This window comes from Athene cunicularia (genome assembly GCF_003259725.1).
Source record: "Athene cunicularia isolate RWA chromosome 3 unlocalized genomic scaffold, athCun1 chr3_part1, whole genome shotgun sequence".
Taxonomy (NCBI): domain Eukaryota; kingdom Metazoa; phylum Chordata; class Aves; order Strigiformes; family Strigidae; genus Athene; species Athene cunicularia.
This window is the reverse complement of record NW_020799097.1, coordinates 2,152,095-2,179,664: the sequence shown is the minus strand read 5'-3', so window position 1 is coordinate 2,179,664 and position 27,570 is coordinate 2,152,095. Positions and strand designations below refer to the sequence as shown.

At 41.0% G+C, this 27,570-nt stretch overlaps 1 protein-coding gene across 15 annotated transcripts in view; it reads right to left on the bottom strand.

The window, feature by feature from the left end:
* Window positions 1-9,682, bottom strand: part of HMBOX1 (homeobox containing 1) — a 62,380-nt gene extending 52,698 nt beyond the window's left edge. For 12 of the 15 annotated variants that reach the window (XM_026844835.1, XM_026844839.1, XM_026844844.1 and 9 more), the window contains exon 1: window positions 9,592-9,682. In XM_026844835.1, coding sequence (XP_026700636.1) covers window positions 9,592-9,614 — 23 coding nt within the window. In that variant the 5' untranslated portion in view covers window positions 9,615-9,682. Of the gene's footprint in view, window positions 1-8,367; window positions 8,450-9,591 lie in introns of all 15 variants that reach the window. The other 3 variants (XM_026844841.1, XM_026844842.1, XM_026844843.1) reach the window with 3 other exon arrangements.
* Between the last annotated feature and the right edge of the window lie 17,888 nt (window positions 9,683-27,570).

Genomic DNA, 27,570 nt, shown 5'->3' with positions numbered 1-27,570 from the left:
TTGTCCTTCTATTCCCATGAACTGAAAAACTCACACCGGGCCAAAGCATGACTTTCTAGATGGCTTGAAAAATGACAAGTCACACAGAACTTGAATTTCCTGCAGCAGCTTGTGGCCATGGCCAGTCATTCCCTTTAAAATCTGGGTGTGATTCCTAATTTGTTTAAAAAGTCAGCCCTGAGTTTCTAGATCTGGGTTCTCAGGCCAAATTAATCTCCTTTAGTGAATTACACGTAACCCTTTAGTGAATCACTAGTGAATTACAAATAGTGAACTGCAGTGTTTTTAGATGCAAAAGAAATGGTTGACCTTCTGTTGTACACAGCTGTGTGTGGGAAAGTGATCTGGCCTCCACTTTGTCCCACTCTGATGCAGCGGGGATCCGGTGTGCATGTGCATAATTTCAATCACACGGGGATGCAAGGGCTGCTGGACAAGGCGATCCTCTGCCGTGAGAATCAGACAGTCAATGATTTCCAACTTGTGTTCTACAGACTCCTGTTAATCTGTGTACTGCTTCTAAAAGGCTTGAAGAAAGTAATCAAAGAGCAGCAAACCTACTGTCAAATTAAAGTCACTGTAAGATGTTTAACATAATCACTGGGAAATGTTAGCAATTTGGGGAAAAAAAAAAACAAACCAACACATCCCAAAGTCAATGATTGATCTGTCTGTCCATGCAATGTATTATTCTATTCGTCCAACCTTTTTAGTTAGACAACTTTTGTATGATTTTTCAACACTTAAAAAGAACAGAACATCAAAATCAGACACAGTGTCTCTCGCTGGTCTCACTTTGTCACATACATACACAACACATACTGTATCTGACATACTTCTTACTGGTCTTCTTGACGTTGAACTATTTACATTTTCATGTGCTTTTCTGCACAAGCATGAGATCTAGAAACACTATTTCTGAGTGAGTTTTATGCATTGAAAACAACTGCAAGAACTGGGAATTTTCCATTAAATACCCAAAACAAATATTGCAAAACGTGGGTATTACTGAACATGTTCCAACATTGCCAGCTATCTACTGATTTTTAATGAATAACTACAGTAACATTATTTAGAACTGTTATTCTTGCAGGTCTTCAGTTGTTTTCCCTTTTTAAAATATTTTAATAAACTTAGCCTGTTTAAAGATCAATTTAAAAGGAGTTAAGTAAACCAGCCATTTTAGAATCATCATAATTTCATTCACCTCATTAATTAAAGGATATTCTCCACTACTTCATCCCCCCCCCATATTGCTGTAAGAGCCTCTTATCCTCCTGAACTCCTCTGGGTAACTATAAATCGATTTGCTTCCCCCCTCTTTTTCCTTGTGAAATACAATCAACTGCAAAAGTAACAAGTAGTAAAATAAGACAAGGACAAGCAGAATGATTGGGGGTGTGCAGGAGAACATAAAAATAGCAAATACTTTTCCTGAGACTGTCGACTGACTGCTTTGCTCAAGTCAAAGTCTGGCAAACTTTGCTGTCAGCGTAGCAAAGTATCCTCAATATTATTTTAGCTTATAATCACATGCTTTATCTTCTGATCAGTTAGTAAAACCCTCACCCGTTACAATGGGCTGTCAAATTTCCTTGCGAAGATAATCTGAAAGAGAGAGCCAACCAAGGGAGAACATCATTTTTTTTCCCCCTGAAATTTTGAAGTCAAGACCTCTGCAAAGTACTAATTAAGCTCAAAACTACATTTGACCAATTTAACAACTAGATCTGGCCCTTAAAATGAATCAATTTTATTTAGATCCTGACAGAAAAAAAGGTAGCTTAAAGTATCAAACTTATTTAAATTTCTTACATTAAGTTGGCAGTCACATCCCAAATAACATGGACCAATTCCACTTACTGCCTCTTGGTATCTATAAAGCATTAAAACTTCATGCTTATCTTTCATGGCTCATCCAAAAGGAACCTGAGGTACCTGAATATCAGATTGAAGGGAGAATTCTAAGGAGCTAAATAAAAAAACCCACCTTATTTTCCCTCCCAAATTCACAGATATAAAATAACCAGCAGGTCTCAACCAGCCAGATGAAGCATCACTATTTTTTACTTCTAATGCCACTTTCTGGAGCGAAGGCTGTTTAGGGGCATAAGTGCTTTCAGTACCGTTGCTTTTCCTGGTCATATCACCAAGACTTATTTAGCCTCTTTTTTGTAGAACGTCACCCTTTAGATAAGGGGCTCTGTCCCCTCTTTGAAAATACTGATCTTGAGTGGGGGTATGTAGCCAGATACAGAGGTGTTCTCTTCCCTTATCTTCCTGCATCTCATCAAGAAAAGGAAAAACACAGCAAGGGTTTCTCACCTACTATCACAGCCCAAACCCACACAGATACAAGAATCATTTACCCAACACTAACTTTCTAGGTGATGGAACACAGCAGAATAATCCCATCAAAACAGCTACGAGCTAAGTCCATGTCCAATTGAACTTGCAGAAGTTCAAAGCAATTCAATTACCCATTTGGGAATAAGGCCAGACACAGCCTTAACACCTCTAACACTTGAGAAAATGGCTCTGGACTCTTTAATGATCACAAGAAATCATTTTTTCCACTCTTCTACTCACTGTACATGAGTAGGAAGTACTCTAGCATCACTGAAGAGATCTTCTTCTGCAGAAGTCCTTCTCCAAATTTCCATTAAAATTCACCGCTTTATCTAATAAGCTCTGCAAGGCTCAAAATTCATAAAACCAGTTGCACTTTTTGATATAAGACCTATATTTGATATCCGTCTGCATAATATGGATGTGGGCTAGAGCCAAAGTGTTCAGAACAGGATACTAGGTCTGGTAATTGGTTTAAAAATGATTCTGATAAAGTCACATCAGCTGTGGCAAAGAGGATGGAGAGAGATGCCAACTTTTACCCTTCTTTGACATATGGCATATACTGCTGGTCCAGGGTAGGACCCCAACAGCACTACGCTGTCCTGTTAACGTTATCTCCGGAAGTTGTAATTTTATCGTTTAAAGCACCATCGTTTTTTGCAACGTAACATGCACTTTCGTGGTGCCACTGAACACCGCCTCGCTTTTTACATGGAAAGGCAAAATCATGAGGTTAAATTGCAGCTTTTCAGCTGAAGTAGGTTATCCCAAAGTATATAGCAAAAAGATTACTTTCTACAACTAGTTAACTGAACAAGTGTTTTAACTATCACAGTCTTTTTCACAGCGTGAAGTCCTTAGCCTGCCAGTTTTTTTCCCTCTGTGTATGTGCATATAGTACCAGTGAGAACTGCTAACAACTGTGGAGATGGATGTCCTCCAGCTGCATTATATTATATTAAAAACATATAGCAGAGAGAGCAGCTGGGCTGGCTTTGCATGCCCAGACCCCAGACCAGGCACTGGTGTAAGGATCCTTGTTTGGCATGACTGGGCTGCTATGTTTCCCTTCTACATGAGGTTTCAGATCTAGACAGCAAACAAAAATGGGTATTAATGATGGCAATGCTGTTTCCAAAGGCAATATAATTTGCTTATCAACCGACCTGATATTCAGCAACCTAATTCACACGAATATCACTGAATGCTTTTTATCAGAACCAACGACTACCAAGAAACTCCCCTTCCGTCTGCCTAGTCTGTTAATTTTTTAACCACGCTTTACAATATGCAAGCTTGTTTCTCCCTCCATACATTTTTATGAGAACCAAGGACCCAAGCAAAGTTTCATTCACTCCTCCTTCCTTTTCTACATCTCACTCACCATTACCCATCCCAAAGGATGCAGCTGGTTCTTACAAGATGCTCAAGAGAGAGGCTTTCATTCCGAGCTACAGTTGTTCCACGGAGTGGTTGATGTATATCACAAAGTAAACGGTGCACACCACGCACACGCAAAGACTGTGACACAAGTGCACAAGTGCAGCTCTAAGGCACTGCTGGCACAAAACTGGGGCATTTAGGGCATAACACTACCTAGTCCTCTGAAATGCAAGCTTTGGCCTTTGCTGTTCTTACTGAACAAATGCATCTCCTTTTATTCACAGCCAATTTAAATATTTCAGAGAAACACCCAAAGCTTTGCACCATATTAAGCAAAGCTGCCTTCAAAACAGTAGTTGATGCTATGAATTCTGGGGCGCAACACAGGATTAAGGGTCTGACTCATCTGAGCCAACACTTATGCTCATCAGTTGCAACTCCAGTATTTTCAGTGTAGTTGTACCAGTTTTCAAGAGAGAGGGGAAAAGAAAAAAAAAAAATCAGGCCTCAAGTGCTCATCATGTCAACGAACACAGAGCCATCCTTATCCATACGTTAGCATAATTATCTCCTGCAGTTGCATCTCTTAGTTCTGATTTTCAAAGAGGACTCTACTCCCATTCATCCTGATTCACAAACAAAATGTAATGCTTGTAATGACTGCTCTCATCCCAGGGAAACGAAAGCCTCACACTGCAGCAAGAAGTGAAATCAGACTACAAGCTGATCTATCGAGGTTAAACGTCACCAGTTCTGTTTATGAATGCAAAACACTGTCTTATGAATGCAGAACACTGCCATACGCTTTCGATCAAAATGGTGACAATTAATAAGAGCAGCCTGAAACTTCTGAAAATAAATCCAACGTAATCAAATACTCACCGCTACACAAATTATAGAAGGCAAGCTGAGAGCAGAATATCAACATATCATTTCTTCAGGAGGCTTCAAGTTTCTCAGCTAGTTAAAGAGCCCCAAACCCAGATTCACTACTTCTACATAAGCTCTTCTTCCACTCAGTCTTTGAAATTCTTCACCGCCGATAAAATATTTTTTACTGGATGCTGGCGGTAAGCAAACAATAGCACAGTTTTGACACTGATTCCACTTGGGTGAGTAATTTGCTTTATAGTAGACGCTTTACATCTTTGGGAAGGAGAGAGAGAACTTGAGATTGATCTTACAAGGCAAAAATATAATATAAATGCCAATTATTGTCATAATCCAAGTCTTACAAAAGGGACTGACCTCTGATTAAGCAGGGGGCTGGGAGCCAGATATTTCTGCATTCTACTCAAGGCACAGACTGATTCACACTGACACCTTATCTGTCTAACCCTAACCTTCCCTACTTCTAAAATCTGTACTTCCAACTATTGTTCCAATTCTACAGCAACGAGGGAGGAATTCAAACTCTGAGGCTGGATTCAAGGACAGAATGAGGGATCGGAAGGACTAACAGAGAGAAAAGCTGTAGTGGCAGCTGAGTGCTGAACCAGGGCCCAAAGCCCAAACCTGTGCCAAGAGCAAAGGAGGAGCTCTTGGATTTGGGAGCCAAAGACTAAACTTTGGATATATAAACTCTGTAACAGCATCAGGGCAGGACTTGTGAGCTTGAGTTACGCAGCTAAGCAAATCTCACCCACAACCAAAATACTGTCTTAAAGAAGAAACATGAAGAACAGAGTCATTGTGGCAACAAGACTGAGACGTGGGCCTAACTGAGACACCAGACTGGCAAGTCACCTAATTTCAGCTGTCAAGATTACGAAGACAGGTATACCAGTGTCTTCTGCCTCCTCCACTTCACTTCAGAATTCGACCAAACCTTTATTAAAATTCAGACAGAATCTCAGAGTTCTTCTGCATTAATTCTGTTAGCCGGAATATCTAAATACTTGAAACACATCTTTCTTTAGAATATCCCTGTGAGGCAGAGAAGTAAAACTATGCTAATTTTTGAAGACCAAGAACTCACAGAAAGGGGCCGGCCTTCAGACAAGCCAAAATGCCTTGTTCAAAGTCACACCGGCATTCTCCAAGAAGGCAGATCAAGCGCCTGGGCACACTTTGAGCGTTTTCTCACCACACATACAGCCATCCTACAGGGTCCATCTATAGCATTAGATGTGACAAGGTGTAGGATAAGTTTCAAGGAAAGCCATCACCACGATTTTCACCACCTCTCTTCCACACATAAAGGAAAAGAGACATCCTGAAGTATTTCAGACATTTTCATTCTCCCTCAGGATCTATCACCAGCAGTAACAATCAACACACTTTAAGAGAAATTCGTTACTTCAGAAAAGTAAAATCCAAACCCAGCAAATAACTGAAACTTACCTACCCCTAATTTTGTGCTTAGCTACAAAGCAATTTTTTTTTCCCACTAGAAAACCATTTGCAAGTGCAGTTTAACTGGCACACAGTCTTCTTCGTGAAGACAGACATTATACTTGGAAAACAACTCAGGAATAGGTAACAGTGGCTTCTTCAACAATATAAATCATAATGGCAAAAACATGGGCTTTTGGCCACAGTTGCTTCCACATCAGAGTTTTATTTTACTTAAAAGCATTTCAAAAAGAAACACACATCCTAATTGATGCTCTTAAAGCAACAAACATCTCTTTGCGTAGCCCAGACCTCAAGTAGGGAAATTTCCTCTTGCATGACATATAGATGAGCCAGTCTATATTCTCAGGGCAAGTCCAAATCTTTCTGTGCCCTACTCAGAGCAGGAGGACAAACACCTACAGACGCAAGTCCTGAGACTAAAGATGCACAAGAGAGGCTGAACCAACCTTACGACCTGCTCTTCTGCATAACTCCAGAACATGGTGGAAATCTCCACAGACCAGTTCAGTTCACTAACCCAGCAGGAAAATCAATCGACCAACCCACCTGTAGCAAGGTTCTGCCTGGGTTAACAAGCTGAATTAGCTCAGAAAAGGCTCTGACGATTGCTGTTACCAACTCAACAGATGGGGACAAACCTTTTGGCCAAAAGCAGAAGCAGGTGTTAAAAGTCACACATGAAACAAGGCTTCTTTAGGTCCCTTTCAGAGAAGCTTAGCTGCCTGTGAAATCATGAATTAACTCATCTGGTTTATCTTAAAGTAAAACTAATGGCTCAAACAAGACACTGTTTCAGTTAAAAGAAGCTTAAAATGCCAACTTATTATTCCTACAGCCACCAACTATTTACACAACACCTTGTCACTGAAGACAAAAAGAGCAAATTAGCTCAGTCCTCTTTCACCCAAGTTTAATTAATATGTTTTGTGTCACATTTCAAGGAAACTGGACAGTTAACAGCTCAGCCACGGGGTGACTTTCTAAGCCACTGCAACTCCACTGTCTGTTCCTCAATGTGTGCTGAGCTTGGTTCACATACTTGCTCCTTTCTTTGTTGTTCTTCCTAAATGATGACAAGGCTTCAGTCTAGTCCTTTTTCATCTGCATTACACTGATTTTCTTTCCACTCAGCAGGCTTTTACTCACTCCCAAGACAGCTCTGTCATCGCTGGCAGTCAGATTCATAAGCACTGGCCTGATAATTCAGGTAAACTTTAAGTGATGATGCTGAAACTGTCTAGTTCCATCAGAAACCATATTTTGAGAGCGAGTTTGAAACATGCAACACAAATACTGATGGTCATATCTCATTATTAACACATATTAATCAATCAATACAGCCATGAGCCTGTGAAGTACAAGTAATTACTCCCATTATATTTATGGAGAACCCAATAGAGATATACTTGCATTGGCTACAGAAGTACTTAGTTTCAGATAAATGACTAATTCTTCTGAGACCAAAATAAAGTCTTGTGTTCACACCATGCCTCAAATTCCTCTCAAGTACTGACTCTCATCCAACTAGATAAATTAGGTAGGTGAAATGGTAACTGGAGCCAGCTGACTACTTTGTTCTTCTGACAGAGGGTGATGCCCCATGGCAAGAGTAACCAAACTACTCTCTAATCATGGTAGTTTTAAGACAGTTCAATTTTAATCTTATTCAGTATTTAATTTAAAACTTTTTTTTTAAAAAAAAAAAAAAGACTCTGTTTTCTTCTTTCTTCTTCTGAAACCACAATGCTCACTTATCCTTCTTAAAAGATATCTATGGTTTAATCTGGAAACTTCATACCTAAATGGGTCATCTTGCTCCATTTCCTCTAATTTAATACTCTCTAATCCGCTCCAAATAGGTTCACCCCAGCTTTCACTCAGTCCAAAATTATTCACCTATACTTATATTGCATTCTCAATGACCATACTAACTGCACATAAAATGGAATAAATCGAAAAAGCTGCTACTTCACTGATGGAGGGTAGCCGCTGATTAACAGGGCACATCAATGTGCCACAACCATCCCAGAAAGCAAGAGAACAACGCGATATCCAACTAAAACTGCACGGGGCAGAACATGACTGAAATCCAGCTAAAGCACAGGAAATTAAAACTGTATTGTTCAGTTTGGAAATTTCTGTTAGAAGTCTGATTCAAAGTTAAAGCTGACAGACTGTCCTTGTGCTTACACAAAGCACAGAGGAGCTCTAAGATCACTCTGCAAACTCTGAATTACCAGTATAATAAAGACGCACAGGGCGGCGTGGCCTTACCTCCAGACTTCTTTCCTGCTGTGAACTAGATCTTTACAATTTCAAGTGGTGATTTTAATACTGAAATCCAACATATCTCCAGCTAAAAGAAAGAAGAGGAGGTGGCTCAGGGGACTGGCAACAAAGTAGGAAACCACTAATTTTGAATAGAAGACTAAGCCACCAGCAAATAACTAATTAATGGTTGTATCAAGAAGTCTTTCTGAAATACATTAGTAGTTTAGTTTCCAACACAAAACCCGACAGTCATTATTTTTTGCTGGGACTCCCTCTACACTGTGACTGCACTGCCACTTGCACTACGAATGTCCATGCGCTAGATGAATAATATTCACCCTTGAAATAATCCAGCTGGGAAAATTCGACTGCATTCACAGCAGCCTGGTTTCTTGCTACCTGTTCTGCAGATAGGATTTATCTTTCCAACCCAGTCGGACAGAAGGTGCAATCAAAAGTCATGAAGTCAAAGAATCTCAAGTCTCTGATTGCCAGTGGACAAGCATTTGGCCGTGCCTATAAAAGAGGTTTGGGGAACAGCGATATAGGACTGGCCAGTGAGAGATGGATGACAGCACAGTACAGGTCAAGCCTTTCCTTTCAGCCTGACAAGCTGCAAACTTTGAATTCATTTGCTTATTTAGTGAAGAAACAGCATGGATACCAATCACGTTGAAGATTCATGACAGAAGTCATTTAAAAGAACAAACTAATAGGCTCAAATCCAAGGATGAGATTTATACAACTTCAATTCCTATGGGATTCATACAGCAGTGGTTCCTTGGACCAACACATCCAGTTCTAATGTTAGGTTAGATGCCCCAGGTTTTCTGCCTTTGCTGTACAATACTACATTAATGGTGTACTCATCTCCTTTCACCAAGTCTGTCGTGGTGCCAAACTCTCTTGCACAGCTCTGGTAACCCTCTAGTATGTTCCCTGGATGTAGGGAGATCTCTCTTTTTATCCTTTTCTCTGATCAAGGCTGAGATTTTAAGTACTGCATGATCTCCCTTCTCTTTCAGTGACAAAAAAGTAGAACTAACATATCAGCCAGACCAAGTGACCAATTAAATAATGTTCCCTGGTTTAAATGTCTAGCAAAATCCAAAACCAGTGGAACTCTTCAATTTAGCCAACTGCTGATTGGAAACCATTTGTCTGCTTTTTGTAGACAAATTAACATAAAACTTTTAATTTTTGTAGTGTTTTCTAGCTTATACTTACACTACTGGAAAAGTTCTGAGCATACTTTACATGGGGATGGGCCGTTATAAAGCCTCTTGAGGGTCTTCAGTGTTATTCACCATTCTGTAAGACACAATGAAAAGATACAAGAACGTTAAGAGATTTCTACGAAAGGCAAATACATTCTGACTTCTTGTTATCTGACAATTATACAACTGGCTTAAAGAGGGCAATGTTACAGCAGTTTCACCAGGCAGTAGCAGCAAATCACTTCTCACTAAAAAAAAGACAGATGCCTTCAGGACCCCTCTCAACCACCCAATCCATCCCTCTGCTAAAAGGCAGTAGAATATATACCAATCACTAAATATAGCCATGGTTAAGAAAAATGCTCCCTGGAACCACTGGATTTTCTTCTATCATCTTCCAATTTATTCTTTAACTGGCCTATTAAAGCCTCACCCTCTTTCTCCCCTTTGTCCTCAGTGGGAGCTTTGACGTGGTTTGCAATGGACCCATGGTCTTAGCAAGTCTGGCAAATATTCTTCTATATCCAAACACTCTATGAATTATAACGACAAGTTATTAATGGATACTTCAGAGCTCTAAACAAGGCCAACCAGCTGAATATTCTAAGCTTGTATGAACTCACAGGGTAAAAACTGGAAATGTTCAATCACATTACTCTGGATAATCTGTAACTAATCCAGACCCCACGTATAATCACAGACATATACTGCAATGAACATGGTAGATCACTAAGGAGAAAGTTGATGTCTGGTAGCCTAATCAGTCCAGAGACAAAAATTTAAATTACAATTGATTTCTTTTGGCCACAAGTAAATTAATCTATGCAATCATTTAGCCTTATGACAGTTACCTACCCTTTTAACTCACAAAAGCTATTAAAAGAATTATTTGGCTAACATCCGCAAAGAGCTTAGAAGACAGGTACTATGTTCTGAAAAGGAATGACCTAATAGAATTTTCTTTAGTTATCGCTGCTGATGTCTTTCTCCACAAACTAACATGGGCTGAAAGTGCTTCAAAAGTCAAACTTTAGCTAACAGGAAAGAGAAAGGCATGATGTTATATCCAGGCAGACACAGAAAATTAGAGAGAATATTTAGACTTCAGGCTATGGGTTTATGAGAGCTGGAATAGAAAACAAGCGGGTAGGGTAGCACAGGGGTTTGCATGGAATAATTTACTCTGCTCCATGAAGAGATGTCTGTAATATTAGCAACTAAGCACTGTGGACAGACACATCCTGGCTCTTCTCAGTGGTGAAGGGTGACCCAGACACTGTAGCGTGACTCTATCACACCTGCTAGAGGCTTTGAGGAAGATCTGCACCTATTCCAGATGGATTCCACTGGGCATACACAGACTATACCATCGTCTGTGTGGCTTTTTTCTATTTTTCCTTCGTGAAAAAAAAAACAACAAAAAACAAAAACCAAACAAACCCACAAACCCTTAGGAACTCTCAGGGCAAAAGGCTGGGCTGAATGAGCTTTTCCAGAAGTAGCAGCAGTCAAGCTTCTGGCCACCAGTTTTCCCAGAGGGTTGAAGCCTGGACCCACATGATCGCTCCCACCCAGATGTGGCAAAGGAAAGCGCTGGGTGTTTTCAGGGAGGGGAGTTGCTGAGAGCTGGCTGCTGCCATTTCCAAAACAATTCATTTGGCCTGCATCTAGGTCTTGAGTTGCCTTCTTCCTCTCCAGGAAAGGAGGTCGCCAAGAGCAAGGTCACAGACAAGATCAGCCGTCCCAGCAGACTGTCACAGGTCACGGACTGTGGCCTGGGAGAGAAGCCGTGACACCGAAGTACTGATGGGTGGAAAAGACACACACAGGTCCCTCACAGTCAGCCATGCCAAACCTTTTAAAGATACTTAGTTCTACACCAAAACACTCCTCTGTTCAATTTCTTAACTGCATTTAAAACATATTCCCTGAAGCAGTCACAAAAAATATGAGATCATGCTGTTGACTTATTGCCAGATTTAGAGTTTAATACAGAGCGCTGTTTTGTTTTCCAAAGAGGAACAAAATAGACTTAAACATATACAAACTTTCTGAAGGTCAGAGAGGCTAATGATAGAGAACTGGACTCCTCAGTGAAAGATTTGCTTCCAGGGTGAGGACTGTGGAAGATGCAAAGAACAAAATCCACAAAGGAAAGGAAAGATCACCTTCCATCATCATGAAACGCAGTATTAAAACTGGAACACGAGGAGATGAGATAGAAAGCCAAAGAAAAGGCTGCAGTAACTCAGGTGTGAGATGACAAAGGCAGGACAATGATATTAGTGATACTAATGGAAGAGGAAAAAAAATGGTACAGACCTCTGATGTTATAAATGAAGAGCCATTAGGATCTAGACCAAATCTGGGATGTGAACAGAGGAGGAAGAAGGAACTTTTCCAAGAGACTCCAGATCTGTGAGCGCAGACAGAGGCCGATAGCATTTTGGCAGAAATAAGCAGGAGAGAGTTCATGAGAAAATAAGAGAAATTCTCCATTTCTGCTATGTTAAAGGTTGAGGCAGCAGTATCACAGTCTGAATGCAATCGCAAACTGTCAGAGAGCGAGCCCAGCAGTAAGGCACGTTGGGGAATCCTCAGGTCTGCCTTGGTAGCTGGACTTGTGAAAGCAAATGCAGTTACACAGAAAGAAGAGGAAGCTAGTGCTTCCTACGCCTGATGCCAGAACAGAACAGTTGCTATTGAAAAGGGTTACAAATAGGCTTTGACTCAACGTTCGTCTAAAGTTCAGTGGCAGAGAAATACCTTCCCTGCCCCCATACAGATGTAAAAGTTGATTAAATGTTTTTGTAATTTAAGGGCACATCAGACAGGAAACAAGCAACCCCTTGCCTATAGTTTTACTCAAAAATATTCAGCTCAAAACAACATAACTTCCATCACCAACAAATCACGGTTCTGAAATCATTAATCAATATCCCTCTTTCCCTCAGTCTCCTTTTAGCATAAACCGAAGCACCAAAGCAAGTTTGATCACAGCAGCAAAGGCAGGTGTCACTACTATCTACAGTTGATAGGCAAGTAAGAACTCACAAACCTTTGCCCTTTGCGCATTATTCATTAAATACATTATCTCCTAAGGAAAACACTACCAGCTCTCCTTCCTATTTCTGGTACAGACAATAAAAAAATTTCAATATTAATATGGAAATCATGGCCACAGTTGTAGAATCAGATGTAATGAACAATCTTGTCCCCAGCTTAAGTTGCTATAAAGGCAGCTTAAATTTACAATGGATGAGTCTTCATGGCAATCTGTTTTTCAGATATTAAAAATCTCATTTTCTTGCTGCCAAGGACAAGTGGAAGTGCGAAGCACTGGAGTATCAACTCTACATTTGTCTCACTTGACATGAAATCATTCTCATTTTAGTTCAGATTTTTAATACATTCTTGGGATCCACTTCAGTTTTCTTCATTTCTCAGTGTATGCAATTAAACGTTTTGAAGTATAGTTCACCCTGATCCACAACACCCTGCACAAGCAAGGAGAAAGTCACTTGGTAAAGATGAGGCTGATATCACTTATTTGGAAAAGAAATTAATTTTCCCTTTTAATTTCTGAGTGAGTCACACTGTAAAAAAATAATGCCATTCCTTTGTATTTCACTAATACGTTCCTTGGTAAGTTCTTAAAAAGGGCTTTACAAATAACAAATTAAAAGCTTTTGTCCTTGGGAAGGGAAATATCACCATTTTGTCAAAAGTAAAACATGAACAGAGGGGCTAAATTCTTGGCTTAAAGTCACACTGGATAGTATCAGTGGCTGAACATGGTATCTGCCTAAGGACATAAGCCCCACTACCACACCACCACTATTACCTGTGACTGTACCAGCTACTGAAACACACAACAACCAAGTTTCAGCTTGCCAATAAACCTGATGCATTGGATGGTGAAGAAATTCAGAATGAAATTCTACCACTGCTGAATTTGGGATACAGACTCTCAACCCCATGCATAATTACAAACCAATCATCTCCTAGAAATAACAAAAAACTTCAGAATTTAAGTCTTTTATTTAATGTACAGCTTAAGGTCTGTAGAACGGTCAGGTCTTCTAGCTGGACTCTGTACGTGTGTGCACACGTGTGTGTGCACACGTGTCTATAAGTATGGGCTGTTACATTTCATTTTCACCTTCTCTACAGTGAGGCCAGTGTAAGGTAAACAAAACCTGTTACCTGACTTATGTCCACAAGCCATCTTGCCTCAAAGCCAGCAAGGGACCAAGGATCCATCCATTCTAGTTCATTCAAGTGGTTAATCACCCTCTCCATTAGAAATTTGTACTTGATTTCTACTTTCAATGTGTCTGGCTTCAGATTCCAGAGAGTAGCTGCTGTTAAACCTTCCTTTGCCAGCTTTATTCTTGGGAGATGTTCAGACAGGCTGTTGTTTATCCAGTGATTTTAAAACTCCAGGTACTGCATTTATACCAAAACTTTAAGATAAATTCATCTGGGTACACGCACAAAAGTAGGACTAGTGTCCAAAATACTAAAGCTAATCTAGGACTCTTTAGCCCATTTTCCCAAAATAGGCCTATTAGAAAAAAAAAAAAAAAAAAAAAAAAAAAGCTCTGCCATATGACTTGAGGATGTATTACATTTGTGCCCTGGAAAGCAAGGTTAAGGACCTCCTCTAAGAACTGCCACCTCCTGAGCACACACCGTGGCTTGGCGACATGCAGCAGCCAGATTCACGCGCCCACTGTACCACCACACAAAGAGAAGAGTTGCTTCTTAAATCTCCCCAGACTTCAAGTTATTTAAATATCACTACCTGAAGTTAGTACATTGATCCTTACCTTAAGCGTGGTCTTGTGCAGACCCTCAAGAAGGTGCACGACAAGCTCTCGTCAAGAGTCACTGCTACACAAGCAATGCAGTTGCTGCATCTGCTGCAGCTTCTGAGTTACCTTGAATCAATGGTTGCAAAGAGCCTGTTGGCTCCTTGGTACCAGTTGCAAGGTCCCAAGGCATGAATTGCTGCTATGGAACAGATCTGATCTTAAGGGACACGTTGCGACCTTCTAATTACACAACAGTTGAGGATGGAAGGAACCTCTGGAAGTCCTTGTCCAAGTCCCCTGCTCAAGCAGGGCCACCCAAACCCAGCTGCCCAGGACCACGGCCAGATGTCTTTTGATTTCTCTCCGAGGTCTGAGACTCCACCACTTCTCCACGCAACCTGTGCCACTGAATCAAAGACCAAGAAAGTATACTTTTTATGAACACAAAAATTCCTGAAGAAACTCTTACCTCCAAGACTGTTTTCAGTTTTATTGTGACTGTGTTGGTTTAGAAAACCCTTTACAGTACAACCCAGGAGAAAGTTGTATTTTGGCATTATGGTGAATAATTAATAGTATGAATATAAAAGCATCTTGCCAAACTTGTAACAATTTTTTTTTATGCAATCCTCTTCTTCAGAACTCTAACTGAGGGGAAACCATGGAAAGAAGCCTTTTCCCCATTAGAAAACACACACTTCAATCTTATGATAAAGCTGCAGTAGGTAAACTTTAAAAAGCAAGCAAGTAAATTGTGGTTTCCACAACATGCCCTGCAGTAGATCTCCACAGAACAATTAGCCAAGGATTGAAGTTAAAATCTTTTCTCTCCTTTTTCCTCTCCAGCCTCACACAAAAGAAACCTCCTTACCCAAATATTGTGGAATTGCCTAGAAGGCCAGCAAGGGGCTCCATTTTGAAGCAGACTAACAACAGATCCTCTCTACAGAAAGACTAAGGTCACAAAATCATCAAATTTCCCAAACTCTCACACAAGGCTTCCAGAAAGGCTAAAAATTTCATCTGTATTTCACTGGAAAGGACTGAGTTACTCCCGAAGTCCAAGAGATTTGTAAAAGGCAATGCAGTCCCAGTGAAAAAAACACGTAATTTAATATTGCTTTGTCCTTAATGGCAGCTGGAAAATGAAATGCTGTCCTTAAGATACATCTGCAGACACATTTCAGCAGAGAACCCCAGGTTATATTTTCACTATTGCTTAAAAACAAGCTTCCAGCCCTAACATATCAAGCACCTATGCTGTTTTATCTCCCAAATTTCAGTATGTTGTCCTCTCCAATCATGTCTAAAAACTTGCCTGGAACCAAAGCACAGACTTGAACTGGCATTTCTGGCTAAAATGACAAGTAATTCTCAACAGAGGAAGACTGACAGCAAGGCACACGTCCTCATGGTTAACAGTGATAGCTAACGGCTGCCTCAAAGACCACTTCCTTAACGATCAAATACATCATCTTAATTCACTTTGAGCGCTGAAACATGTGAGGAAGAGTGAGATGGTCAATCACACGTGAGAGAGAATTTAAGGAGATGGTGACTCTCAGTTGAATGGTCCAGTTCAAAACGTTTTGAAGCTGCACTGCAACTGAACAGAAGCTGTCACAAAATTACTAAGTGCATGTCAGGAGACAACAGGCAAGAGCAGAGGTGAAGGAGCACTCCAATGCCAGCTAATTCCCACAAAGCTACAACGGGCAAGACATACCCTAAAGTAGAATGAAGAGTTAAAGCCCTTACAAGCCAACAGTAGGGATTATACCTTGAACTCTGTGGATACGTACACCATCAGGCATATACGTTCATCTGGACAAAACTGCATATGGGAGATTGCCAAATCCTCAAGTACAAGCCCAGGCCAAACAGACAATAAATGAGAGGCTCATTCAAAAAAGATCCCAATTAACACTAATTACCTTGACAGTTTTCTGCGAGGAATACAGTGACACAGTAGCACTGGATATGCCAAGTCAAATGGGATTCTACATTGCCAAGCACAGCAAGTGCATACTGCGAGTACACCCCCATCGCAGAGTATCGTTAGACGTGAGCATCTCTGCTGCCTAAATCTATTCAGGCAGGCTCACGTCCACTCCATACCTGTGTGGTTATGACTGTGATAATGCCGCAGTTAAATTTCTCACCAACTGGAACTGCTCAAATGAATTACTATGCAGCACACTGTGGAAGAACTTGACCTCCTGAAGTGCTCCAAGCTCGCCACCCCTCTCGTCTAGCTAGCACAAAGTATTGGTTTTGGCACAGAGGAATTACCCTGTTTGACTGCAGTTTGGGTACAACAGGATGCAGACCGAGCACACTATGCCCAACAGTGCATACTAGGAACAAGAAACTATTGCTACCACGACTTACAGGTCTCAGTGGGGAGCTCACTCATGTTGGAGAACAACCTGACAGTTGCCCTGCATGCCACAGATGGCAACAGGTACCCAACTGAAGGAAAACCAGCACCAGAAGCTGAAGCACAGCATCCTGCAGAGCCGAGATAGATGTTCTGTAGTCACTGCTGGCTATCTGGTACATAAAACTTGGATAAAGTAACCTCAGCCTCCTAGTAACAGGACACACAAAGATTAAAAAACATACTAGTTTTCCCAATGTCTAGAGGACAACTAACTACCAGAATCAGCGCTTGCAAAGCTTGGCTTTTGTCTTGCAGTTGTGCAGGTTTACACGTTGGACTTATTTAAGTCTAGTCTTTTGAAGACAGGCCTTCCTATTTGGCTGTGAGTTCCACTCAGACCTGCAGCTTGCTTGTCCCAAAGATGACAGAGATGTCCACTATGAAGATTTATGCTCAGTTGCCATGTAGCTCGCTGCTGGTGACAGTGAACTCAAGAGCACAAAACCAGGAGGCACTGCAAAACGTACAACAGCCCCAAGAAAACAGAATGTTCATCCCACCAGACAGGCCAAGGCCTTCCTTCATCTATGACTCTCCAGGGGAGCCCTACGCACCTCAATAGATGCCACCAAACCTTCTTTAGCAGGATTCCAGAAACTGTACTCGATGTCAGGTCACTTGACAGAGGGAGATTAATCTGAAGGCAGTACCACAAACCGTTGGCAGGCACAGAAAACTGCCACTACATGGTTCTATATGCATCTGAAGGTGCCCAATACATACATATTCAGCTGAAGTGAGCTGAAAAACCTACGCCCAGATGCTGACCTAAGAAAAGCAACCAGAAGTCTGTGTGCCATCACTAGTACCAGGAACAAGCACAGAAGAGAAGTAAGTAATGCCTTACAATCCTCTACTTTTACATTGCTATATGGCACAAGAAGTATTAAGAAGAATGAGGTATCACTTGGCAACAGCAAATATGCTGCATAAAATTTAAGTATTATCTTTTTTAAAATAGGTTTTGGATTTAAGATCATCATGTCCTTTTCCCAAACAATAATCTGACAACATGCTCTACAAACTATAAACTTGTTAGGAACTCTACAAAACATTAAATGGGTGTTCTGCAAAGCTCTGCAAGCTCTGTTACTTGAAATAAAATAAGCTTGCAACCCTTTTCTGTCCCCAAACAAGTCTGCATAAAATTGTACCATAAAGGGAGTCTACAAGCATGGCAGTCTTGCCGACGCCTGCCCTCTGCCTTACAACTGAAGGTAGGTTTGATGGACAGTCATAGGGCACCCAGGGCTCCCATCTGCTGTTCACTTCAGGACACGATTAGTTATCGGGGAATCCACACGTTCGCTCCTGCTGCTGGACCTGGGCTGGGATCTGGCAGATGTGTCCTCATGGCAGCAGCAGATCAAACAAGTCTCCTTGCCCCTCTCCATCCCTATGCCCTTGTCAACGGCCTGTGTTTAAAATACTGATCTGTGGCTCTAACCTCGTTTTCTGCTTTCCCCTCTTCCTCCTCTCTGATGACCCAGACTTTCATCAGGTCCACCTCCAAGTACCACGTCAAGCAAACATGTTTTCTTTTTCACATGCCTTGCCAGAAAGCCTGTGGGGCTCTTTCACCCCTGCAGAGGTACATGGTTCAACAGATGCACGTGGAAGAGGGCAATCTTTTTTCTCCAAGGTAAAGCTGTATTCTGGTAGATTTATTTTCAAGACACTCCATCTTGTTTGTACCCACTGACTAGTTCAGAAGGCAGAGACGTGACTTCAGTCAGCAGACTGGCAGTGATAAAAGTGTTCTGGTTATACTGGTGTTATAAAAATAAATAAATAAATAGATAAATAAATAAATAAAAGAGAGGGGCATTTAGCAACGTGCTTTCATAATTTCAGGGTTTGAGGCTCTTCATTATTTGGAATAGCACGCTTGAAAAAGAACAATATCTGTCCCTGAGAAGGACATTTGTTTGTTTGTTTGTCTGAGGTGTTTTTCACGTCATTACTTATTGCCTGAATAGCATATAAATGAGAGTAAGAGATCAGAAAACTTCAGGCCTTACTGCTAGAAGTACACCCTGTACAGAAGCCTCATATGCTCTCGTACACCTCTGTCCAAGTAAATAAATAAATAAAATGTTCCTAAGCCCCTATTAGAAGCGGCAATAACATTCCAACAAACATCAGCTGGATGGATGCTCAAGCAGGACATCCTAACAGCAAGCAGCTACTTCCCCTACCTGTCCCTTCAGTCTAGACAGCACGCCCCAAATGGAGATCGCTTGACGACGAAATATTATTCTTGCAAAAGGCTTCTCCTGCTTAACATATTAACAGGGATTTATAGGAGTGACTGTCTGGAACACTGCTTAACAATGCTAATAGCAGAGTTCCAAGAAATCAGTAGTTTGGCAATTACAAATACAGCAATACATGCTGAAATATGTGCTCATGCTTGCTAAACTTGTAATCCGAGTTTTCTTTTTTTTTTCCCTCCCCATAATAAGTGGTTTAAATTTAGTAGGAATGATTCACTTAGTGCAGGTTTGCTTGCTGCTTTTTTTTCTTTTTTTTTTTTCTTCCCCCCACTTGGAATCCATCTTGGATGACATCTAACAGGATACTGGAGGAGGGAGGCAGAACCTGGCTTTCTAAAGAATAGCCAGCCTGTTAAATAGTGTTTTCCATAATTTTGCTGGAACTTCAGTATCTCTATAACTTGGCAATTTCTCCCTGCAATGAACAGCAGATACAGGGCAGACACATACTGATCCAGTACTGTGTTTGTTCTAAGCTGGGTCTAGGTCCAAAAAGAGCCGTTCCTGTGGTCTTAAGACATAGCCCATCCCCAGCCCGCTCCGACATCTTGATTCAACTGCAGGAGCCTCCTGTGCTCCTCTCAACCCAACCAGGCTGAGCAGCACCTTTGTCTTATACAAACCAGGCTTGGGGGCAAGGACTATGCATCTGTTTGTGTGAATTTTGCTTTAAAATACCCGAAAAATCCCTTCTGCTCTGAAGCTTCGATTATGGAAGTCTCCAGTTCTGCTGGTCTCATTCATAACTTTGAGGGCTTCTCCAAGAACTCAGGATCTTCGCTACAGGCGTGGAAGAATTAACCCAAGTTTAGGCAAGCTGCATTGCCCAGGCAGCAGCACACAGGGAAGACAGAGCTGTTTAGCTTCTGGCATGGTACCTACTGCCAAGAAAGAGCCGTGGCCGTGGCAGAAAGCCTTGACCGCAGATGCAGAACTCTGGCAGGTGGCTTTTGATGCACGAAAGGTAACTGGGAAGGAGGGAGGCAGAAGAGCAGACGATATCAGAAGCTTTGGGACAGCACCGTAGGACTATTACGGCAAAACTTTGCTAAATATATCTGCAGTGCAAAGTAGGTGGGTCAGAACATACCTCCAAGAGAAATCCGTATTTGGAAGCATAGCCCAAGTGGCAAGCTATATGTTCAAAGTAGGTATAAGCACAAGCATCAGGGCTTTAAGCAAGAACACTTGAAGGATTTGGAGTTTTCCTTCCCCCCTCACACATACATATTCAGACAAAAGCACAAAGCAAGCCTGCAATGTAAAATACTCTTTAGGAAACAGGCCAGAAAAATAAACAGATGCACAGAGAGGTGAAGTGACCTCCAGCCTCAAATGAAATTATTTAGGAAGATTGAAGTCAGCTTGAGACTCTGAGCTACCGGCCTGCATCCTCACATCCTCTCACCTGCAACTGGGCTGAGACTCAGCAACTCATTCCACATGTGACACACAGACCTGCTGAACTGCAAATGGTGAGCTGGTTCTTTCCTGAAAGCACAGTACTCTCACAGCTATGGAAAGCAGAATACTAATTCCAATGTCAAGAATCCACTAAGATGAGGACGAAAAGCAGAAAACAAGAAGTTCTATTATGGAGATTTCTGAAAAACTGATGAATTTTGTTGGGCTGTCACAGTTCTGCTGAATTCTCTTAGAACAGGAAATCCAGCTTCAGCTGTGGGAATGTATTGGAAGCGTTGATAAAAGCCAAAATTGCAGAACATTTGGAAATGCATAATTTAGTAGAGGACATCCAGTACAGATTCATAAAAGGAAGGTCATGCCTGACAAATCTGCTGAAATCCTTTTTATTATACGACCAAATCGTTAGGTTAGACAAGAGTGAAACAGTGGACATAAGTTATCAGGATCTCAGGAAAGCATTTGATTTTGTACCACTCAGACTGATTTACAAAGTCATAAAGCATCGTGCAGGGAAAAGGAATTGAAATGGATTAAAAAACATTCTAGGGATAGGAACAAAAGCAATGCAGTGAGCGGAAGGAGTCTGAAACAGAGAGGTATAAAGGTCAGTCTGCTGCTAAACACATAAAAATGGGCTCCAAGAAGGGTAAAACTTCAGCTCAGCAACCATTTTAGAGGCAAGAATACCCGAGTCTGGTGACAGAACAGCAGAAGAGCATTACTAGTGGTTGGTAAATTAGCAGGAAATCAGGTGCAGAAGAAGATGGATGAGTGAGGCTCAGCATCTGACAAAAAGACAGGAAAGGTGCTGCACCAACCTGTGGGATTCACTTGTATTAGAGCTGATGTGTGAAAGGACCTTCTGGCTGGGAATCTGCATTCATTTTAAAGAGGATTCGATAACTTTATGGTCATTAATAAAATCTGCAGCTATGCATGTTGTGGTAATGATATGGGTAATTAAATCTGAAGCTTCTGGGAATTAAGCTGATAGCCTGAAAGGGTCAGGAAGAAAACTCCTCTTGTACTTAATCAGAGGAATAGCTTTGCAAGCTGGATAGGTGCATTAACTGCCCGATACTGACCACTGCTTGACACACAACGCTACATCAAATGGACTCTAGATTGATGCAGCTTGACCCTCCACAAAAATTACTAAGATTTCATGTAGGACACCCCAACAGAAACAAGTCTTTTTAGACTTGAATGAAACCAGTTTGGTTTGGTTAGCTCCTCTTAGACAACTCTGCACAGCCAAAAAGTACTTCCACTTATTCTGAGACTTTCAATAGGCTGTTGGTAGTATCTTCTCCTGAAAACTACCGATTTTTCTCATCGCTGGTAGACTGGAGATGAGGTCCGTTGCTTGATGATGATGCAAGAGGTTTTTATCCTTGTCTTTTCTTCCCTAAGAGGGTAGCGAATCTTTGCAACGTCCTCATGAGCAGAGGTAAAATTCTGCACAGAGAACTGAGCCTCAGCAACATGTTACTTGGCTCAAGGTCACCTGTGATAAAGATGAGAACAGAATGTGGATCTTCTGATTCCTGCTCTTGTGCCCTGAATACCAGGCCATAGTGCTGCTGCCACCACCTGTGGGGACAGCCTTTCAATCTTTAAGGCTGTCAAAACCCAGCAGCTTTTATGAGCACTAAAAATCACTTTAAATAAACTTCAGTTTAAAAAAAAAAAAAAAAAAGTTACGGGAGAACAGGTGGACTCCTGTGACACCATTCTTCAATGCACAAAGAATCTTTCATCTCGCTGTTCTACACGGCACCTTTAAATATTCTTCTACATAAAGGCATGATATGCAAGAGCAAAAGAATAACTGAGAAACAGTAATCCCTAACAGATCAACTGTGCTTTATCTACACAGATTCTGCTTTCATAAAAGCACAGAGGAAAGAGGGGGGGGGGACGACACGGAAAAAGAAAAGTACATTCTTATTGTTTTCTGAAGCTTAAAATAACCACAAAGTGAGAAAAATCAAAGCTGTTCCATAGAACAACTAGGAAAAAAAAGTCTTACTGAGCATTTGAGAAAGGCAGTAAATGGCAAAAGATGGATTGAGAGATTTAGCGAGTGCTATGGTCACCATGCTTAGATCCTAAATTTGGTCTATGCTGAAACCAATGTGGTTTAAATGGGAAGCATCTGCTAGAATGTATGTGCCCCATATATAATTACAGCTGTCACTGGCAGCAAAGGCTACAGTTATGGCTACCAATACATACTCCATTTTCACTCGCTAACTTCTCCGAAAACTTTCTTTTTTCAAATATAATGCAACTGAACACAGGCAATTTCTGGAGGGAACTCACTAAGTGTGAGAGACACAGAAGGCAAAGGGATGGGAAGAATTAGAACAAATCATCTGTACTGAAGACAGGCAGAGTTGCCATCAATTTATTCTCGTAGCTGATTGATCATGGAGTTTTTCCACTTCCAGAAACAAGCAGAAAATGCATTATCTCATATAGCTGGTTTTGAACCAAACAACATTTGTGCTTAGCTTTAGCACAGGGCCCGGTTTTGTGCTACGGGAAACAGCAAGGAAGTGGCAAAATGATAGGTAGCAAAACATTCATTTATTCCTCATGTTCAGACATTTCCTATTTTCCAAAGTGTTGAGCCCTTCTGTAACATCTATGGGCTCCCGAGTTATTTGCCCTTGCTCCCAAAACCAACCAGTGCCACAGCCAGGGTTTGTGCAAATCCTTTTTCCCTCAACCTGTATTATCTGCTGGACCGACAATATACAGAAAGCTCTAAAATCCCCACAAACCTCCCCCTAACCAGAAAGCTTCACAATGCAGCTTATTTTCTAAAACCCCTTTGCACAAACATTTTCTTGGAGCTGTTTTCCTGAGCTGAGCTCTCTACCCTTTCATGCAGTCAAACAGTCTTAAGGTATCTACTCGCTCCTGTCCAACTGGGTCAGGTACCTAGCAGCTCAAACAGCGGTTCAAAAGAGATTGTCTCAGAGCAAGGTTGACTTGCCTTCAAAGCTGCAGACCACTCTGTTGTACAGCGATAACATGATGAACAGAAACCATCTGAAGAATTATTCCAGCCCTGACTTTCATCATTTCTAGACGTCTCTTTCTGTTACTCTGTCTCCATGCTACACCCTGTATTTTCAAAGATCAGGGAAGATTCTTTGTAATTCACCATTCAGACTTCTGGAAGGTCGTTTATATATTTTTATATACACACACACACTTTATTTTAAACCCAAATAAATGATACAGAGTCCATTCACGTCATCCTATTCTGCCCCACCACTCAAAAAAAAAGAAAAGCAGTCGTTGGAGAGAAACCCAGGACTCCGGTGGTTTTACACACATGTGTAATTCAGATATGAATTCAAGTTACAATGGCTGCAAATTAAAAGAGGTCTAAAACTTTTTCTGGTGTGGATGCATGCTTCTATTCCCTCTATTTCCAGCTGCTGTGATACCACAGACGAGCCAGCAGCATCCTCCCAAAACACGCTTCAAGAGGCACAGTTGTATCAAAGGTGGGAACTGCACCTTCCCTGTACGTCCTGCAGCAACCCAGACTGCTAACAAGTTTCTAACAATTATAATTCAAAAAGACTCCTGCAATATCTCTCCTGTGTACTGGTGACACTAACAACTGGCAATACCGGCAGTAAGCTGCTGTTTTAATTTAGTCCTATTACCCATGCTACAAGCTTCCAAATTTTAAGGACAATGAAAGAAAACTCCAATCTTTTTAATTCACACATTACTTGCATCTTGCTTCTGAACTTTTAGAGAAGTTTCCCAGCCTTCCCTAAGTGCATGTATGTTACTCAAAGGGATATTCAAGGCACTTTTAAGATACACACACTGAAGTGCAGATGGGAACGAGCATAAAGCCTTTCCCATGCACACTTATAGACCCATCACACTCATCATCTTACACTTTTCCTTCAAGCTAGATAGGTACTATCTTGGATAGTTTCTCTTCCCATCTGAGAACTGAACATTTTGACTTTAGTTACTCAACAGAAGTATCCAAGTTTGGAAATTGGACATCTACCAGAGGACTGGAGGATATATAAATCAGCACATCAGTCCTAAAACGTAAAAGCTACTGTTTAATGCAATATGCCAAAAATAAAATGTGAGTTCCTCTAGACAGTCTGCAACAGGCAATTATCTAAAAAACAATTTTTCACAAAGTTCTGCACATTCTTGCTGACTAACAATTCTGCTGCCAAGCACAGGAGACTGTAGGATGAGATTTTTTTCTTTTTAGTTCGTTCTAAGACTCTTCTCCACAATACTGACTTATACAAAGGAGTACTTTCAACTCATTTGTTACTCAGATCTTTCTGATTCTTTACATCCAGTTGATAATGTACTGGCACACTTATCCGTTATATAAATCTGTCCCCATCCAAACAAAGATACTATTTGTTAAGCCAGTTTAACCCCTGTTTAAATATGACTTACCACTGAAAACACAGCTAAATTCCCATGACTGAGATTAGTCATATAATTTTAAGAACTCCTGGAAGACATTCAAAAGTTACAGCAGTAAGACTGCTGCAAGATACTCTGGAGAACAAAACAGGACAGCAATGTTTGAGGGCGTTTGGAGACCATGAACTACATTTCTCCTTCAGTTTCCACCTTTCTAAACAAGTATCTAAACTTTTTTTTTTTTTTTTTTTTTTTTTTTTTTTTTTTTTTTTTTTTTTTTTAGGATGCAAGTACAAGTTCACTGCATGTATTTGTTCGGAGTTCTCTCTCATGTAGTAGCCAAAATAGATGGATCTTCCTAGATTCACTTTGTACTAAATAAGATCTGACTCTCTTTAGCTAGAGACAGCAGAAGGGATGACACGTCCCTATATGAAGATGACAGTCATCAAATGGAAAAGGTATGTTAAAACAGTTATTTTAAAAGCGAAATCTTGGGGGGGAAAAAAACCACAACAGTGAGCTTTGTGAATATGATGACAGACTGCATGCTATGACAGCAGCAGGGATGAGATGCCACTCACACAGAAAGCTCCCAAAAATCCTTTCAAGATCTTAGCAAGCAAACGGGAGAGAGGGAGAAGTTATGACCCAGTATTACCTAAGCCTCAAGCCCAGGCCTCTCCACTCTAGGAAATTACAATATTGCATTACTTAAAGTGATATAATTTCCTCCCTCATCTCTTCAAACATAAAGATGCTTTTATTGCTATTCCTACAGAAACAGGGGAACAAGCACACTGAAGTAAGCAATCCCTCACCATGTGAACACTGTCCTCTGTGCAGTATTACTATTCCAGCAGAAATCATCCTTGCCTTCCATCAACACAGCCACACAACTAAACCTCTCAAACACAGGCTACCAACTCTGTTCCAAAACCTGAAGAGGATGGTTTTACCTTGTCCTCTCTTGCTGGCATTGGGGTGCCTGGACTACATGTAATGAGCTCTACAAGAAAAGTATGATGCACATCAAGAAGAGTTTGACTAGACAGTGCTGGCTGATTCCCTGAAGTTCTCACCAAGGATTTGCACTAGGAACCATTTAAGGATTTGAAAAAGGAAATACAAATGGAGTTACTCAGACAGTCTCTCTTTTTTTAGAATCCATGTCGGAAAATAATATACATCTTAGCTATTCCCCCACTGTCCTCACGTTCACAGACAGCATTTACTCTTCTTTAAGCTCCAGCTCTTGGAGTCCAAATAATAGAAAGAAAAGTGGAAAAGCTGAGAAATGTAAAGTGAATATACACATCTTATACCCTTAAGACAAAATCAACCCCTTCACTTTACCAAACCCTGATTTAATAACACATTTTTTTGTCTGCTTGATACTGTAAATAACAAACATCAGTTAACTTCAAAAGACTGCTCATGCCTAATAGTTGGGAATATAAAGCTCTTGGCAAAAAACCCAAACAGGATTGGTCTCAAAAAAAACTTCTTAACCTGTTAAAGGGAGTTTGGAGTCACTCTTACCTGTGACTGATGAGTCAAGAAGCAGCAAGTGCCCTTGTTAAGAAGAGCTGAACAACAGATGAGCTGCAGAAAGGGGGTTAAGTAGGCTCATGGTGAAAGCTGGTAACAGAGAGATTTGGGTAGGGGCAGAGGAGGGATGTCTGGCGGCCTGAGCTTTGTCAGTGATAATATATGAAGCCAAAGCCCAGAGCGTGGTTTCTGCCACTTCTTCAACTGCGAGATAAAGGCTGAGTTTCCGCAAGTAGGGTATTTACTGTAATCAGAGACTGGCTACTGGGCTAGTTTGACCGTCAGTCTGACCCTGCTGGGATATGCTGTTCTTAAATGGCCTGGGCACAATTTATGTACAGCCATTCCAGGAGCCAGAGTGCGTGAATATATTCTAAAACATGGTACATCAGAAGAGACTCGTTCTACATCTACAAGGAGAAAACTGACACCGTAAGTCAACATCCAGTTGGCTGGGGGAGAAGGGGGGATGACACACACAATGCATATAAATGGATTAGATCACAGCCTCACAGTTGCTCTAAAGCAATCTAGTAAGATTTACCTTTAATAGTCTTTAAATGTTTTTATTTTTTGAAATATAAGACCTGAAAGTGCCTCATTTTTCACTAGCTGAAGCCAAACTTGAAATAACAGTACAGTCTTAAGTAGTTAACGGACTACAAAACTCACCATGATTTCCAGTCAGCATTACAGAGACTTGCAGAGTAACACTGTGTACCCATTAACTCCGAGTCCACAATTTGGCCAGAATTTGTTTTGCTGCATCACAGCCAAATCACTTTTTGTGTCTGTCTTCCTCCTACGTGGGATTGCCTTAGCAGAACAGGATGCCAATACTGAAAGCACTGACTGTCTCTGACTTTACCATCTTTGATTAAGAAGGCCCTTTTATTGCAGGATCACTTAGACTTTACAGATAACTGTTGCTGCATTGAGATGAAGTTACTGGCAGGAAAAGCCTAAAGCAACTCAGGGAAGAGCAATGAGAATATTAAGACTCCGCAAGTGAGCTATTCCAGAAGTCCAACACAGGA